At 50.5% G+C, this 15,708-nt stretch overlaps 1 protein-coding gene across 2 annotated transcripts; it reads right to left on the bottom strand.

Moving 5' to 3' along the window:
* Nucleotides 1-2,333: 2,333 nt before the first annotated feature.
* HSD17B8 (hydroxysteroid 17-beta dehydrogenase 8) lies at nt 2,334-8,355 on the bottom strand. Of its 2 annotated transcripts, XR_012790603.1 has the most exons (10): nt 8,182-8,355; nt 6,728-6,930; nt 6,472-6,588; nt 5,870-5,965; nt 5,590-5,675; nt 5,417-5,501; nt 4,688-4,805; nt 4,296-4,338; nt 4,038-4,112; nt 2,334-3,711 (listed from the first exon to the last, which is right to left on the bottom strand). XR_012790603.1 is itself a non-coding variant. In XM_075580926.1 (9 exons), the coding sequence occupies exons 1-9, from the start codon at nt 8,225-8,227 to the stop codon at nt 3,695-3,697; spliced, it is 768 nt and encodes a 255-aa protein (XP_075437041.1). In that variant the 5' UTR covers nt 8,228-8,346; the 3' UTR covers nt 2,334-3,694. The 2 variants fall into 2 exon arrangements, 1 of the variants encoding a protein (XP_075437041.1); XM_075580926.1 differs by lacking the exon at nt 4,688-4,805 and having other exon boundaries at nt 8,182-8,346.
* Between the last annotated feature and the right edge of the window lie 7,353 nt (nt 8,356-15,708).

Raw genomic sequence — 15,708 nt, 5'->3', positions numbered from 1 at the left:
TTATTTTTTTTACTCCTTTTTTTTAACCATTTTTTACCATTCCCAGTGTACGCGTTACATTATATTACACCACGTGTACACACTTTTCCCTCATGGCTGCGTGCCCCATTTGATGATTATTTACATTCCCCAATTTACATATCTATATGTTTCTGTTCACCAATATCATCCAAACGTTGGCTTCCATGTACCCCCCTTGTGCATCACTGTGTACAACTATATCCTCATTTCATGTATCATTATAGCTTGACTTCTTGATTGATGTTTTTATCCGATGTAGACAGATCCTGCAACGGTAACTCTATCACACGCGCACCCTCTCTTACTGTAACTGTAACTCTTATCACACGCCCCCTCTCTTACTATAACTGTAACTCTTATCACACGCCCCCTCTCTTACTATACGCTTTGTGAACCAAGTTCAAGTACTTTCGAGGGTTGAAAACGTGGACCTAGAAGTAGCCCTCCATTTGGGGTTCCAAGATACACGCTCCTGAGAAAGCAAGGATTACACTTGTGAAATGCGTCGAACCCAAGACCAACGCGGCTGCCCGGCTGCTCGCTGAAGCAAGCTGTGTCTGCTCTCCGGGATTCCAGAAGTGACATCACTCTGACACCGCAATGGCAATGGACGCCGGTGCAGCCGACATCTCCAAGGAAACGGACCGCGTCAAGCAGGACGCTGAGACCGGCAGAAGGAGCAGGTCCACCCCCCCGGGGGTAACCCACAGACACGGTTTATATTTTTATGGAAAGCATCCTTTTGGTAATTGCAAATCCTATTGCTGTTTTAACTGCTACCATTTATTTAAAAGGTTTTACACTAATAGGGGGCTTGTTGTGTGCTCTTCTACTCCCCATTTCTACAGAGTCCCTTCGGATCGCAGGTGGCCTGGAACGCCTCTCTGAACAAGGAAGCACCTACACCTACAGTGGACAAAAAAAAACAACGATATGGACTAATGTCCTATGTTGCAGGACCATTTACCTGTTTTGTATTCACCATTATCCTTTATCTTTGTGTTATTAGTACATTGCAATAACTACTTCTAGGTGCTTTGTGGCACCTGCGTATTTTACATCACTCTTTGCAAGCAGACCCTGGCAGCTGGAGGGTTCGTATTTAGTATACATATCAGTATTTGTAGACGTATTCTGTATGCCTGACGAAGGTGCTTGTGAACCAAAACGAAGGATGCCGTTTTTTAAAATAAATGTTGTAGTCATTAAATTGACTTTTAGTATATCTTAATTGACTTTAGTTGTTCTCTTGACTTGTGTGCTTGACTTCCATCTCCTCATAAGTCAGCATAGTTCATCCGGTCACTGACTCCAACAGTGTGCAGCCATCTTTATGGCAGCCAAACTGGGGTGATCGCATGGCCACAATTAGTGTAAACCCTGTGGCGTTCTTGGATAGCGTACAAATTAAGGGAGTTAATATTCACCACCCCGACGGCCACTTCCGGTTTCGCCGCAGTGACATCCATGTTGGTGAAGTCACTTCCGGTGAAGGGAGCACATGCTGGTACGCATGTGGACTGCAGCACTAAGTCTGTTATAACAAATGTTATACTGTATGTGCACGTGGTAGACCCTTGGTCACTACCGTCCTATATACAGGATATTACCCTGTTTTTTACAGAGGTTATCAGAGTATAAGGATATAGAAAAAACCGAGAGCCCCTATTACACAGCACTCACAGTTCCTATTGGGAAATAATACAGATATAGCAGACTCTTTCTAACCCAAAGTATGGGAGAGAGGACTATTTTGTAAAAAAGAGTTGTGGACGAAACCTCTCCCACATCACTGGTGAGTGAATGAAAGTGTACAGGTTTCTCTAAATATATTGAAGTCACAAATAAACCCCACAAAAGTGGAATAATTTAAAAATGAACCTTAAAAAAATACAGTAGTTATAAAATAACTAATATAAAACAACGCATAAATACAATTAAAGTGCTCATACCGATGGCGACAGTCGCGCTGCACCGTAGTGCAAAGCAGCAGATTATAAAACACTTTCTTCTGCCAAGGGAAGCTTTCTGTGTATGTGTGTACGCGCATGAACACAGGTACAGAATGTATATACCCTGTTCACTTATGTAATTGTATTTGTAACCATGTATTATTTGTCATCTTAACTCTGTGCCCAGGACATACTTGAAAATGAGAGGTAACTCTCAATGTATTACTTCCTGGTAACACATTTTATACATAAACATTTGCAAGTATATATAATATCCTGTCTTCGATGTGGGGATGTGTTGTGTTTAGCGGCACAATATCCAGTACTGCTTTAAGTAATTAAATTACACGGATTACCTACTGTAAATGACCCCTTTATTGCAGCACGGCAGATTAGCCATGGAGATACAATCTACACCAGTTCAAGAGTTGAGGAATGGCTGCTGATGATAAATTGGTGGTAAAGTATGCGTGTTGTTTTGTATTTATGTGACAAACATACACCTTTATTGATAACATTTTATATTTTCATTTTTCCCCCCCCCAAGTTTTGGAATAGTAGACTTTAGCTTGCCACGGATCCTCTGCCCTTCTGGGCAGGTGACGGCCTCAGGCGCGGGGAATGGAGGGAGCAACACTTACATTTCGATTGGGCTGGCCGCACCGTCCAAGCAGTCAGCCCAATCAACCCTAGAAAACAATTGCCCCTGGAGTACCAGGTACATCATAAGGCCACTGTAAGAGGTTACATTTGAATCTATACTTTGTGCACTCTACATGTCCTGTCTTTTTGTTGATTCTAGACCTTTCCAAAATCCAGGGGGTGCAAGGGAAGTCACCACAAAAAAGGAACACACACACACACAACAACAACGTTTTAAAACTGGTGAATGTGTTGTGAAGAGGATCTTGGCTCTTATACATTTTCTACTCACAAAGTGGCAATAACTATTCGCATGTCCAAACTGTGGCCTTTTCTTTTGGGGTTCTCTCTCGTCCCCCTCCTCTTTTCTTCTTTTCCTTTCCCTCCCCTATCGTACAAAATACATTTCTTGCAGTTTTTATTAAATAAAGTACCTTTTTATATTGATCTGCGCTATGGTAGCCTGTATCCTTTTCCATTGAGATAATCTGTGTACATGCCACAGTATTCGTAGAAAATCTGTAACAGCCAAGATCCTCTTCACAACACATTCACCAGTTTTAAAACGTTGTTGCACTATTATGTGTGTTCTTTTTTTGTGGTGAATTCCATTGCGCCCCCTGGATTTTGGAAAGATATACAAACAAGGAACTACTGGTGACAGTTCCTACCGGAGGGTCTGAGCAGGACGTTTGGCCTGTATCTTTGTGTAATTTTTCATGTAAAAGGTCTACAGTCTGTCACCATATACAGTATAACTATTTTGTTTCTGCTTTAGGCAGACAGATCACATATATTTTGTACTTATGTCCACTGATTTACATCACCTATTTATCATCACTCACAACTTTTATATATTTCACGTGGAATCGCCGACCCTTTAACCTCTTTTTGGGAGTTGTTGATTCTGCATATTTAGAAAGGCAGGGGAGAGGGGAGGAGAAGAGAGAGAGGTGAGGGGGGGAGGAAGACAGGCCTCCACACGAAAGACCCCAGCACCCTCCAATCCATAAGAGAACCGCAGTGTGTGCCAGGGCAACAGAGAATATTCTTGAGGTACTTTGGCTTGATTTCCAGTGCTATAGGAAGAGGCCGCCTGTGAGAGACAGAAAGAGAGAAACAAGTTACTGAGAAATAAGACAGCTTCCAATGTCCCTGGGAGACAGCGGTTCAAAGGAAAAGAGACAGTCTGTGAGAGGCATTACCAAAGAGACAGCACCTGTGTGTGAGAAGTGACAGACATCCCGGTACATCCAAGCTACAGAAAATAAGAGACTGATTCCTTCATCAAAGAAACATGTCGCAAAGAAAAAATAAAGACAGTCTTTTTGAGAGATGTGTGGCACAGAAAAGAGTTTATAGATAGGGATGTCCCAGTTGTTGCCCTAATCACCATGGAGTATATAAATGGCGGGTAATTACCAGTCACTTCAATGCTGGCCCCTGTGATGTATTTACTATCATCTGATGCCAAGAATGCACAGACATCGGCAACATCTGCGAGAGAGAGAGATCGATGGGGGTGAGAGGAGGGCGGGTGGAGGGGGAGCGGGGAAGGTGGAGAGCCAAAGGGAGGGGGGGAGAGAGAAAAATATGGGAAGAAGAAAGAAGAGGACAGGTATGGTAAAAATTACGCAACATGATGAGACGCATGGGGGGGGGGGGATATTGCAATTTTACCTTCAGGATCACCAAGTCTGCCCAGAGGAATCATCCCAGCAAACTGAGGAAAGGAAAGATATCAGAAGTGGTGGGTGTGGAATAGAGTACCAAGGAGTGAGAGAGCACTCTATAAGAAAGCACTAGAGATGAGTGGCAGAAAAGAGACAGCATCGGGAAGTGAGTGAGAGTGCTAATTACACAGTAGTTAAAGTTGAAAAAGACATGTATCCCTTAATGGCTCCAGTAATGGCAATCAGATTTCTCCCAGGATCAACATCTTTCCCATGTTTACTTATTTGGTATATCCCTGCATATCGTTCCTTTGTAAATAGATGTCTAACCATTTCTTAAAAGAGGTCTATAATATCAGTCTCCATAGGTAATACATTTCACATTGTAACTGCCCTTACTGTAAAGAACCCTCTCGTTTGCTGCTGGTGAAATCTTTTCTCCAATCTTAAGGATGACCCGAGTCCTTTGTACAGCCCTTGGGATGAATAGTTCTTTTGAAAGTTCCTTGTATTGACCCTGAATATATTAATATATTTGTAAATAGTTATCATATCCCCTCTTTGGACATATTTCTAATGTAAACAATCTTAACTTAGCTAGCCTCTCCTCATAAGTCAGACCTTCCATCCTCCCATTCCCTCTGCCTGTTTTCCAGTTCTATCATGTCCTTTATGGAGCTGTGCCCAAAACTGGGAGGGGGAAGAGTCAAGACAGCCTCAGGAAGAGGAGTGATGGCACACTCGAAGTAAGAGGAGGTACAGCCTCGGAAATAGAGCCAGAGAGTACAAGGGTAGAGAAGAGAGTGTGGGGGGAAAAGAAATGAGAGGTACAGAACAGTCAGTCTTGGAAAGAAGAATGTGAGTGTTATAAGACAACGAGAAGAGACATCCCCAGGCAGAGTAGTAAAAGAGCATTAGACAAGAAAAGGTATCTGGACAGAGTGAGTACGAGTGTGTTAGAGCCATAAATAAGAAAAGATACCAAGGCAAGGCAGTGAGAGATGGAGAGATCAGGCAGAGAGACATCATTTTAGGTAAAAACCAAAAACACCAGAGATAAGAGACTTCCCCAGGAAGAGGCATAAGCAAGTCATGAAGACAGGAGAGATAGAAGACCTGGCTGCTCACCTTGTCCAGGACTTTTTGCGGGACTCTCTGCGTCATCGGTGTTGAGATGAATCCCGGGACCACTGTGTTACACCTAATCCCGAACCTGTGTGAAAGAAAGCAAGTTGGCAGCTGGAAACACAAGGAAAGCGCAGGACAGAAAGTATAAGAGCGGTACCTCCTTCCCCCCTCACCTGGCCAGTTCTTTGGCTGCTGTCCTGGTCAGACCCTCCACTCCGGCTTTAGAGGCAGCGTAATTAGACTGTCCGAGATTACCCACCTGCAACACCCAGAGCATTAGAGCATCAGCTCTGCAGTCTAATGCTCTTCTTTCTCACTAACCAGTCTGTCCCCTTGACGCCTCCTCTCTGCTTTTTCTACATTTAATTGGTCCTTGTCACCCCTGTTACTGTCCAATGTTCCTCCTCTCTGTCATCCTCTCCCTGTGCCCTTTTTGTCACATTCTGGTCTCACCTTCCCAACGATGCTCCCAATATTGATGATGGAACCTCCATTTTGTCCGCTGGCTACTACAGCTCGAGCCACAGCTTGTGTTATGAGAAAGGGGCCCTACAGGGAGGTAAGATGAGGAAACAGTGAAAGGGCTCTGTCCCGATGAAAGGGACCCGTCCCCAAGGAGCAGGAGACAGAGAGGACCTGTCCCCAAAGAGCAAGGAACTCCGCCACGGAAGAACATAAGACAGGGAAAACCCGCCCTAAGGAACAGGAGACCGAGTACCTTGAGAAAAGAGAGCCTCTGCCCCAAAGGGACAGAAGATATGGGATCAACCCACCGGGAACAGGAGATAGAGGACCAGGGGACAGAGGCCCTGCCAATGATAAACTAGAGACTCCTCACCGAGGGTCCGGTTGATAAGGCCTGTCCACAAGGATCTGAAGACAGAGGATCAAAACAAAAGGCATCACTCACAAGGGCCAAGAAACAGGTGACAGAAACTACTGACTCTGGCCATGAGGAGAGAGATACATAGGCCCCAAGCAAGGGAAGGACCCATTGGAAGACAGTGTCTTTGAGGAGATGGTGAGGTGCTAAGAGGAGAGGGAGTCCCATTTACCTTAAGGTTGACGCTCAACACAGAATCAAAGGATTCTTCCGACAGGCGCAGTAGAAACTCATCTCTAGTGATTCCAGCGCTGTTGACAGCGATACGAGGGGAGAGAGAGAACCGTGACTGAGGAGAAGGGGGTGGGGACACTATTAAAAAAAAACATTGCCTTCTGCACCCCTTCCCTGCTAGGTAGCCACAAAGTATCTCACCCTAGCACGGAAAAGCACCTCTCCCTCTCTCCCACAGTATCTCGCCTCGTTACCTGGACCTGCTCTATTAAAGCTTCAACGCTCTGTAACTGTGACACATCTGCGGCAAACGCTTCATGTTCCTGCCCTGGGAGGCCACGTGACAACATCTGTAGAGTCTCAATCGCTGACGAAACATCTAAGTCAACCACAGCCACCGACGCTCCCTCCAGAGACAGTCTCTGAGAGACAGCCCGGCCAATACCGCTGCCTCCCCCTGAGAAACAGAAAGAAACCCTAAAAGTGTCAGTCTCTGTTAAACAGCCTGAAATATACAGAGATCCACAGACCTTGAGAGTGAGTTTGAGAAGCAGCCTAATAGAGTGACCATCTATGAAAGGCAGCTGCAGAGACAGAGTGCCAGCCTGAGGAGAGTGTGACAGTCTCTGAGAGCGCCAGAGACACTCAGAGTGGCAGCCTGTGAAAGACATCCTGAGAGACTGGCAACCTCCAAGATAATCACAGAGCTCATTGGATACATTTAGGCTGCGGCTGTACTGCGTGACACAGCGCTCCAGTAGGCGTGTGCGCGCCTGTCGCCTGAGCGTTCTGTGCCCTCCGTTGACGTGTGCGACGGAAAGGCGTGGCGTCACCAGGCTGAACAATTGAGGTTCGCCCTCATTGGTTCAAATGGCTCACGTGACATAGCCGTTGCGTGAAAAATCAAACGCACGTCTCCAAATCGTGCCGCGCGTGTCACATTGCGCACAATATGGCCGCACTGGTGCACTTAATGAATTTGCGCGCGGTCACGTGCACTAGGGCCGCAGCCTGCATGTGCCTGGCGGCGTGTGCACCAGTTTAAGCTGCGATCTTCGGTCCTAGGGTCACGATGGGACGTGTGTCCAGAAAAGAGCAGGGGGAGCAAAGACAAGATTTTTGGCGGGGGCGCGGCCATGACGTCACACGGCTGGTTCACCCTCATTGGCTAAACCGTCGCCGTGCCAAGACAAATTTCTTGTCTTTTGGCAAAGGTGGTCACGTATCGCGCTTTCTGCATGCGCGCCATATCTTGTTCGCGCCAGGCACTCCATAGCGCGTGCAGCCGCGAGCAGTGGGGATGAGGCCTTAGGCTACGGCCTGTGTTTACAGTGGCGCGTGCACAGACGAAAGCAGCGATCTGAGGTCTGTAGGGGAGCGATGGATGCGTGGGGGCGCAGCCCTTCCAATTCCTACCCACCGACCACGTGATCGCGCTGCGGCAAGGAAAGTAAAAATTCTTGTCTTCCCTGCCAGCGTATGCGTCACAGCGCTTTGCACAGCCACTGGGGCCTGCCCCATAGAGGGCTGTGCTGTGGGGCGCGTGCGCCGCAGCGGCCACTGCGGACCTGGCCTTAAACATTAGCTTGATACTTTGTTGTTGTAATCAGATGTGACAGTCACATGGCCTTCCATCACCTCCCGACATGCTGGGAATTATGTGTGACCAGGCTGATTAAATAATCTTTACTGATTGTCATTAATTCACCTGTCACCAGGGCCAGCATGGACTTCAACCTGAAGGGGGCAGCCATTACACCGGAAGTGCATGGACCATAGAGGAGGTATATACACTCAAGATAGAGGATAGATAGTCTTATACCATAGAGATTAGGGCTAGAGAGTATGTTACAAGAACGGAGGGTTAGAGCCTGTTCTACCATAGTGCGGAGGATAGATAGTCTAATACCATAGAGCGTTTAATACCATAGAGAGGAGGCTAGTTTATTTTTCCATAGAGGACAGTCTAATACCATAGAGAGGGGGCTAGAAAGTCTCATACCATAGAGAGGAGAGATAGTCTAATACCATAGAGAGGGGGCTAGAGTATCTATAATACCATAGAGGAGGCGGCTAGTGCCTATGTTATAGTTACCATAGAGTGGAGGATAGATAGTCTTATTGTATGTCTTTATTTATATAGCGCCCTTAATGTACATAGCGCTTCACACTAGTAATACATGTGGTAATCAAATAAATAACCCAGCATGGCAATAAGTGCTTTAGCTGCACACAGAAGGGGGAGCCCCCGCACAGCTGAGAAGTAACAGAGTGAGGTGCTCACTAGGTAGGGTAGAAATGCACACAGAAGGGGGCGCCCCCGCACAGCTGAGTGAGGTGCTCACTAGGTAGGGTAGAAATGCGCACAGAAGGGGGAGCCCCCGCACAGCTGAGTGAGGTGCTCACTAGGTAGGGTAGAAATGCGCACAGAAGGGGGAGCCCCCGCACAGCTGAGTGAGGTGCTCACTAGGTAGGGTAGAAATGCACACAGAAGGGGGAGCCCCCGCACAGCTGAGTGAGGTGCTCACTAGGTAGGGTAGAAATGCACACAGAAGGGGGAGCCCCCGCACAGCTGAGTGAGGTGCTCACTAGGTAGGGTAGAAATGCACACAGAAGGGGGAGCCCCCGCACAGCTGAGTGAGGTGCTCACTAGGTAGGGTAGAAATGCACACAGAAGGGGGAGCCCCCGCACAGCTGAGTGAGGTGCTCACTAGGTAGGGTAGAAATGCACACAGAAGGGGGAGCCCCCGCACAGCTGAGTGAGGTGCTCACTAGGTAGGGTAGAAATGCACACAGAAGGGGGAGCCCCCGCACAGCTGAGTGAGGTGCTCACTAGGTAGGGTAGAAATGCACACAGAAGGGGGAGCCCCCGCACAGCAGAGTGAGGTGCTCACTAGGTAGGGTAGAAATGCACACAGAAGGGGGAGCCCCCGCACAGCTGAGTGAGGTGCTCACTAGGTAGGGTAGAAATGCACACAGAAGGGGGAGCCCCCGCACAGCTGAGTGAGGTGCTCACTAGGTAGGGTAGAAATGCACACAGAAGGGGGAGCCCCCGCACAGCAGAGTGAGGTGCTCACTAGGTAGGGTAGAAATGCACACAGAAGGGGGAGCCCCCGCACAGCTGAGTGAGGTGCTCACTAGGTAGGGTAGAAATGCACACAGAAGGGGGAGCCCCCGCACAGCTGAGTGAGGTGCTCACTAGGTAGGGTAGAAATGCACACAGAAGGGGGAGCCCCCGCACAGCTGAGTGAGGTGCTCACTAGGTAGGGTAGAAATGCACACAGAAGGGGGAGCCCCCGCACAGCTGAGTGAGGTGCTCACTAGGTAGGGTAGAAATGCACACAGAAGGGGGAGCCCCCGCACAGCTGAGTGAGGTGCTCACTAGGTAGGGTAGAAATGCACACAGAAGGGGGAGCCCCCGCACAGCAGAGTGAGGTGCTCACTAGGTAGGGTAGAAATGCACACAGAAGGGGGAGCCCCCGCACAGCAGAGTGAGGTGCTCACTAGGTAGGGTAGAAATGCACACAGAAGGGGGAGCCCCCGCACAGCAGAGTGAGGTGCTCACTAGGTAGGGTAGAAATGCACACAGAAGGGGGAGCCCCCGCACAGCTGAGAAGTAACAGAGTGAGGTGCTCACTAGGTAGGGTAGAAATGCACACAGAAGGGGGAGCCCCCGCACAGCAGAGTGAGGTGCTCACTAGGTAGGGTAGAAATGCACACAGAAGGGGGAGCCCCCGCACAGCTGAGTGAGGTGCTCACTAGGTAGGGTAGAAATGCACACAGAAGGGGGAGCCCCCGCACAGCTGAGTGAGGTGCTCACTAGGTAGGGTAGAAATGCACACAGAAGGGGGAGCCCCCGCACAGCAGAGTGAGGTGCTCACTAGGTAGGGTAGAAATGCACACAGAAGGGGGAGCCCCGCACAGCAGAGTGAGGTGCTCACTAGGTAGGGTAGAAATGCACACAGAAGGGGGAGCCCCCGCACAGCTGAGAAGTAACAGAGTGAGGTGCTCACTAGGTAGGGTAGAAATGCACACAGAAGAGAAAAGAAACCTAGTATGTGAGCACTCAATCCCAGCAAGAGGGTTATGATATTAAAATATTCTTTATTGTCATCAATGAATATAAAATAAAGGGGTTTAAAATCAGATCACACAGCACAGACTGTGACTTGTGATCAGAATTACATTGCTGTATCAGCTCTGTTGATTGTACATATGGGAGATAATGTGACAAGTAATCAGAATCTCATACTGTAGATTAACAGCCTATTATGAATCGGAGTATAAGGGGCCAGTGATTGAAACTGCTGTATGTTAACTGCCTCAAAAGCCAGTAGTATCAATGTTGTAATATATGTGTAACGGGTATTCCCCCACCCAATCGCAGATTATAGTGTGGGTGCGGAGAACATACAGGGTTACCTGCGGGTGGTGCTTTACATGTTGGCTCACAGGAGGGCTGAGCTTCCGCCAAGGGAAACCTGGGGCAATTATGATACTATGAGTAACCTTGTACTCGGTGCAGCGCCTCCACCTGCGATGGTTCCTAGCAGAGCAGGAATTGTTCCTCGCAGGACATCATACAATAACCATATACACGTATGTGAGATAACCAAATACCTTTTACTTTGGAGCATAAGAAACACATATCATCACACTGAATATAACAGGTGTCCCTCTCTAGAGGAGACACTAACCACTGCGTTTCACACAACGCCAACGCTATATTGCGCCACGGCGGACGCCAACACTTTATGCGCCACGGCGGACGCCAACACTTTACAGAATGATCCCACCCCATGTCCAGTAACCCCAACCCAATGTCTCGCACCCCCCAAGTCATATACAAGTGTGTGTGTGTGACTGCGCAGCCACTATGTCTGGTGATAGGCCTTGTTGGTGCACGTGAGGTTATGGGTTACCTGCCGAGCACTCCAGTGCTCAGACCTGCAGCGGACTTCACAAAGGATCAAGGCGAACTCCTGCACAATATCCGTGATCCACCGCAGGATGATCCATCAGAGGCGATCTCTCTCTGATAATACCAGCTCTCTCCCAGCCAGACACACAATGTTCGTTGCACTCTATAACAAATAGCTAATGGGGCAGAGTCCCTAACCTAGGGCCTGTCCCTACAACACTCCACTAGGGTGACTCAGGGCTATCTGGGGCCTAGGGGAATTGCTGGCCTAGTGCAGGAAGTCACTGACTCCTGCACCCCTACCTCCTTCCCCTAGCTGCTCCGGTCACCAACTCCTATCTGCAAAACCCCGCGAAAAGTATCTATTTGCTCCTGCAGGGAGTCACTGTGCCCTATTGGCTCCCTGGCATCACGTGGGGCGCACAGAGGCTCATGGGACTCGTAGTCCCTGCCTAGAGCCTTCCCTGGTAGGCTAGGGTTTCGTGGGCTCCTATCTGCGCATGCGCGAGCTGTCTGGAGTTCTCCCCGGCGCCTGCTCTAACTGCGCATGCGCGAGCTATCCCTCAATGGCGGCGCCCTGCTCCGCTGGCCGCCGGGACCCTAACGACGCGACCGCCCGATCGCGTCCCCCGGCAACCGGCCCGCGTGCACAAAAGCCCCCCGCACCTCCCACGAGCGGCTCTAACCTCCCCTACCGCCCGCCGGTGAGTGTCTCGAGGGGGGGGGGGTCCAGTAACGGCTTGGGGGACATGGCTACATATATGTAGCTAGATAACTCTGAGCTACAAAGAGAAGGTGAAACTGCTACAAATAATGGTAGATGCAGATACACCTCAGAGTGTAAGGAGATACAAAACCGGCAGATGTGCAGTGTCCAATTAATATTTGGATACTGCCAAGCAGAGAGTGTCTCCCTCTGTGGGAGCACACCGCCGCTATGCCTCCCGCAGGGAAAGCGGTACAATCACCGCCGCTATGCCTTCCGCAGGGAAAGTGGTACAATCACCGCCGCTATGCCTTCCGCAGGGAAAGCGGTACAATCACCGCCGCTATGCCTTCCGCAGGGAAAGCGGTACAATCACCGCCGCTATGCCTCCCGCAGGGAAAGCGGTACAATCACCGCCGCTATGCCTCCCGCAGGGAAAGCGGTACAATCACCGCCGCTATTCCCTCCCGCAGGGAAAGCGGTACAATCACCGCCGCTATGCCTTCCGCAGGGAAAGCGGTACAATCACCGCCGCTATGCCCTTCCGCAGGGAAAGCGGTACAATCACCGCCGCTATGCCTTCCGCAGGGAAAGCGGTACAATCACCGCCGCTATGCCTTCCGCAGGGGAAAGCGGTACAATCACCGCCGCTATGCCTCCCCGCAGGAAAGCGGTACAATCACCGCCGCTATGCCTTCCGCAGGGAAAGCGGTACAATCACCGCCGCTATGCCTCCCGCAGGGAAAGCGGTACAATCACCGCCGCTATGCCTCCCGCAGGGAAAGCGGTACAATCACAGCCGCTATGCCTTCCGCAGGGAAAGCGGTACAATCACCGCCGCTATGCCTTCCGCAGGGAAAGCGGTACAATCACCGCCGCTATGCCTTCCGCAGGGAAAGCGGTACAATCACCGCCGCTATGCCTTCCGCAGGGAAAGCGGTACAATCACCCGCCGCTATGCCTCCCGCAGGGAAAGCGGTACAATCACCGCCGCTATGCCTCCCGCAGGGAAAGCGGTACAATCACAGCCGCTATGCCTTCCGCAGGGGAAAGCGGTACAATCACCCGCCGCTATGCCTTCCGCAGGGAAAGCGGTACAATCACCGCCGCTATGCTCTTCCGCAGGGAAAGCGGTACAATCACCGCCGCTATGCCTTCCGCAGGGAAAGCGGTACAATCACCGCCGCTATGCCTTCCGCAGGGAAAGCGGTACAATCACCGCCGCTATGCCTTCCGCGGGGAAAAGCGGTACAATCACCGCCGCTATGCCTTTCCGCGGGGGAAAGCGGTACAATCACCGCCCGCTATGCCTTCCGCGGGGAAGGCGTGGTACAATCACCGCCGCTATGCCTTCCGCGGGGGAAAGCGGTACAATCAACAGGTAAGGTATTTATCGGGCGTATTCAAGAGACAGCAGGGTATGCGACCATGTTACAATATAGAACACTATCTCCTGTATGCAATGCCCCCTACATCAGCACTGATCACAATATATCAATGCTGATGTGCTCGAGGGCACGCCTAGGTAAAACAGCAGGATAAAAATAAAGGTCCCCTATATAGAGAGATCCTGTGAAGCTGTATTGCTAATACTGAGCAAGGCAAAAGGCTCTTATATAGAGATGAGCGGCTACAAGTCTCCTAGTTGAAGACTCTAGAATCCAATTTCTCCAAGTACTAAAAACCTGTCCTGTTGCTGCTACTAGTTTATGTTGCAATAAACAGTTAAACGTTCCTGGCGCCCTTTCCCTTTAATATCATACTCCTTGTCAGGAGCCCGCACGGACCCATCGCGGGCCGGGAAGAACTGCACAGCACCCACACACACCTTTAAGCAGAACTCTTATTTAAAGAGACACGTTAATACAAGTTATATATTTGCATGTGCACCCCATCCTTCATGCCGGGGGGGGGTATAGGGGAGAGACACACAGGCACACACTTTCCTTCCCCTCTGTATACAGCGTGCTCCCGCGTTGAGCTGTATAGCAGGACCCAGCCCTCACTATTCGATGGAAGTTTCTTTCTCGGACGGATTCTGCGGCTCAAACTCATTTCTTTTTGGCAGATAATTTTTTTCTCACCTTTCTCTTTACACAGAAAAACCTGAAACGTGTGTTTATTTTAAAGACTTTATTTCCCGCCCAAGCAGCTTCATAGGAAAATACTCCCCAAAAAGCCAGTAAAAGGCTCCGCCGCAGCGGGAGAGAGAGACGGGTGTATACAGGCAGAGAGACGGGTGTATACAGGCAGAGAGACGGGTGTATACAGCAGAGAGACGGGTGTATACAGGCAGAGAGACGGGTGTATACAGGCAGAGAGACGGGTGTATACAGGCAGAGAGACGGGTGTATACAGGCAGAGAGACGGGTGTATACAGGCAGAGAGACGGGTGCAGAGAGACAGGTGTACACAGGCAGGAGGGCGAAAAGAGGTACAGTATACAGGTGGAGAGGGAGAAAGTGTATACAGACAGAGAGGGGTGTATACACAGAGATTTAAACAGAGTAGTGAGAAAGTGTATACAGACAGAGGGGGGTGTATACAGACAGAGGGGGGTGTATACAGACAGAGAGGGGTGTATACAGACAGAGAGGGGTGTATACACAGAGATTTATACAGAGTAGTGAGAAAGTGTATACAGACAGAGAGGGGTGTATACAGACAGAGAGGGGTGTATACAGACAGAGAGGGGTGTATACACAGAGATTTATACAGAGTAGTGAGAGAGAAAGTGTATACAGACAGAGAGGGGTGTATACACAGATTTATACAGAGTAGTGAGAGAGAAAGTGTATACAGACAGAGAGGGGTGTATACAGACAGAGAGGGGTGTATACACAGATTTATACAGAGTAGTGAGAGAGTGTATACAGACAGAGAGGGGTGTATACACAGAGATTTATACAGAGTAGTGAGAGTGTATACAGACAGAGAGAGGTGTATACACAGAGATTTACCGTGGGCATGGGAAGGTGAAACCGTGCGCGCCTCCCTGGGCAGCTAGCTAACACCCGCGTGCGCGCCTCCCTGGGCAGCTAGCTAACACCCGCGTGCGCGCCTCCCTGGGCAGCTAGCTAGCACCCGCGTGCGCGCCTCCCGGGGCGGCTAGCTAGCACCTGCGTGTGCGCCTCCCGGGGCGGCTAGCTAGCACCCGCGTGCGCATCTCCCGGGGCAGCTAGCTAGCACCCAGGAAGAATGTAAGAAATATGTCGTCTCAATAAAAGCAATATGTCGGCTTGCAGTACCCGCCAACCCGGCCGCCAGCACCGCCAGCCACCCGAGCGCCAGCACCGCCAGCCAACCCGGGCGCCACCCCGGGCGCCAGCACTGCCCGCCAACCCGGGCGCCAGCACCGCCCGCCAACCCGGGCGCCAGCACCGCCCGCCAACCCGGGCGCCAGCACCTCCCGCCAACCCGGGCGCCAGCACCTCCCGCCAACCCGGCCGCCAGCACCGCCCGCCAACCCGGCCGCCAGCCAACCCGGGCGCCAGCACCGCCCGCCAACACCGCCCGCCAACACCGCCCGCCAACCCAGGCGCCTGCACCGCCCGCCAACCCGGGCGCCAGCACCGCCCGCCAGCACCGCCCGCCAACCCGGGCGCCAG

Source organism: Ascaphus truei, assembly GCF_040206685.1.
Source record: "Ascaphus truei isolate aAscTru1 chromosome 20 unlocalized genomic scaffold, aAscTru1.hap1 SUPER_20_unloc_3, whole genome shotgun sequence".
Taxonomy (NCBI): Eukaryota; Metazoa; Chordata; class Amphibia; order Anura; family Ascaphidae; genus Ascaphus; species Ascaphus truei.
This window is presented reverse-complemented; position numbering and strand designations above follow the sequence as displayed.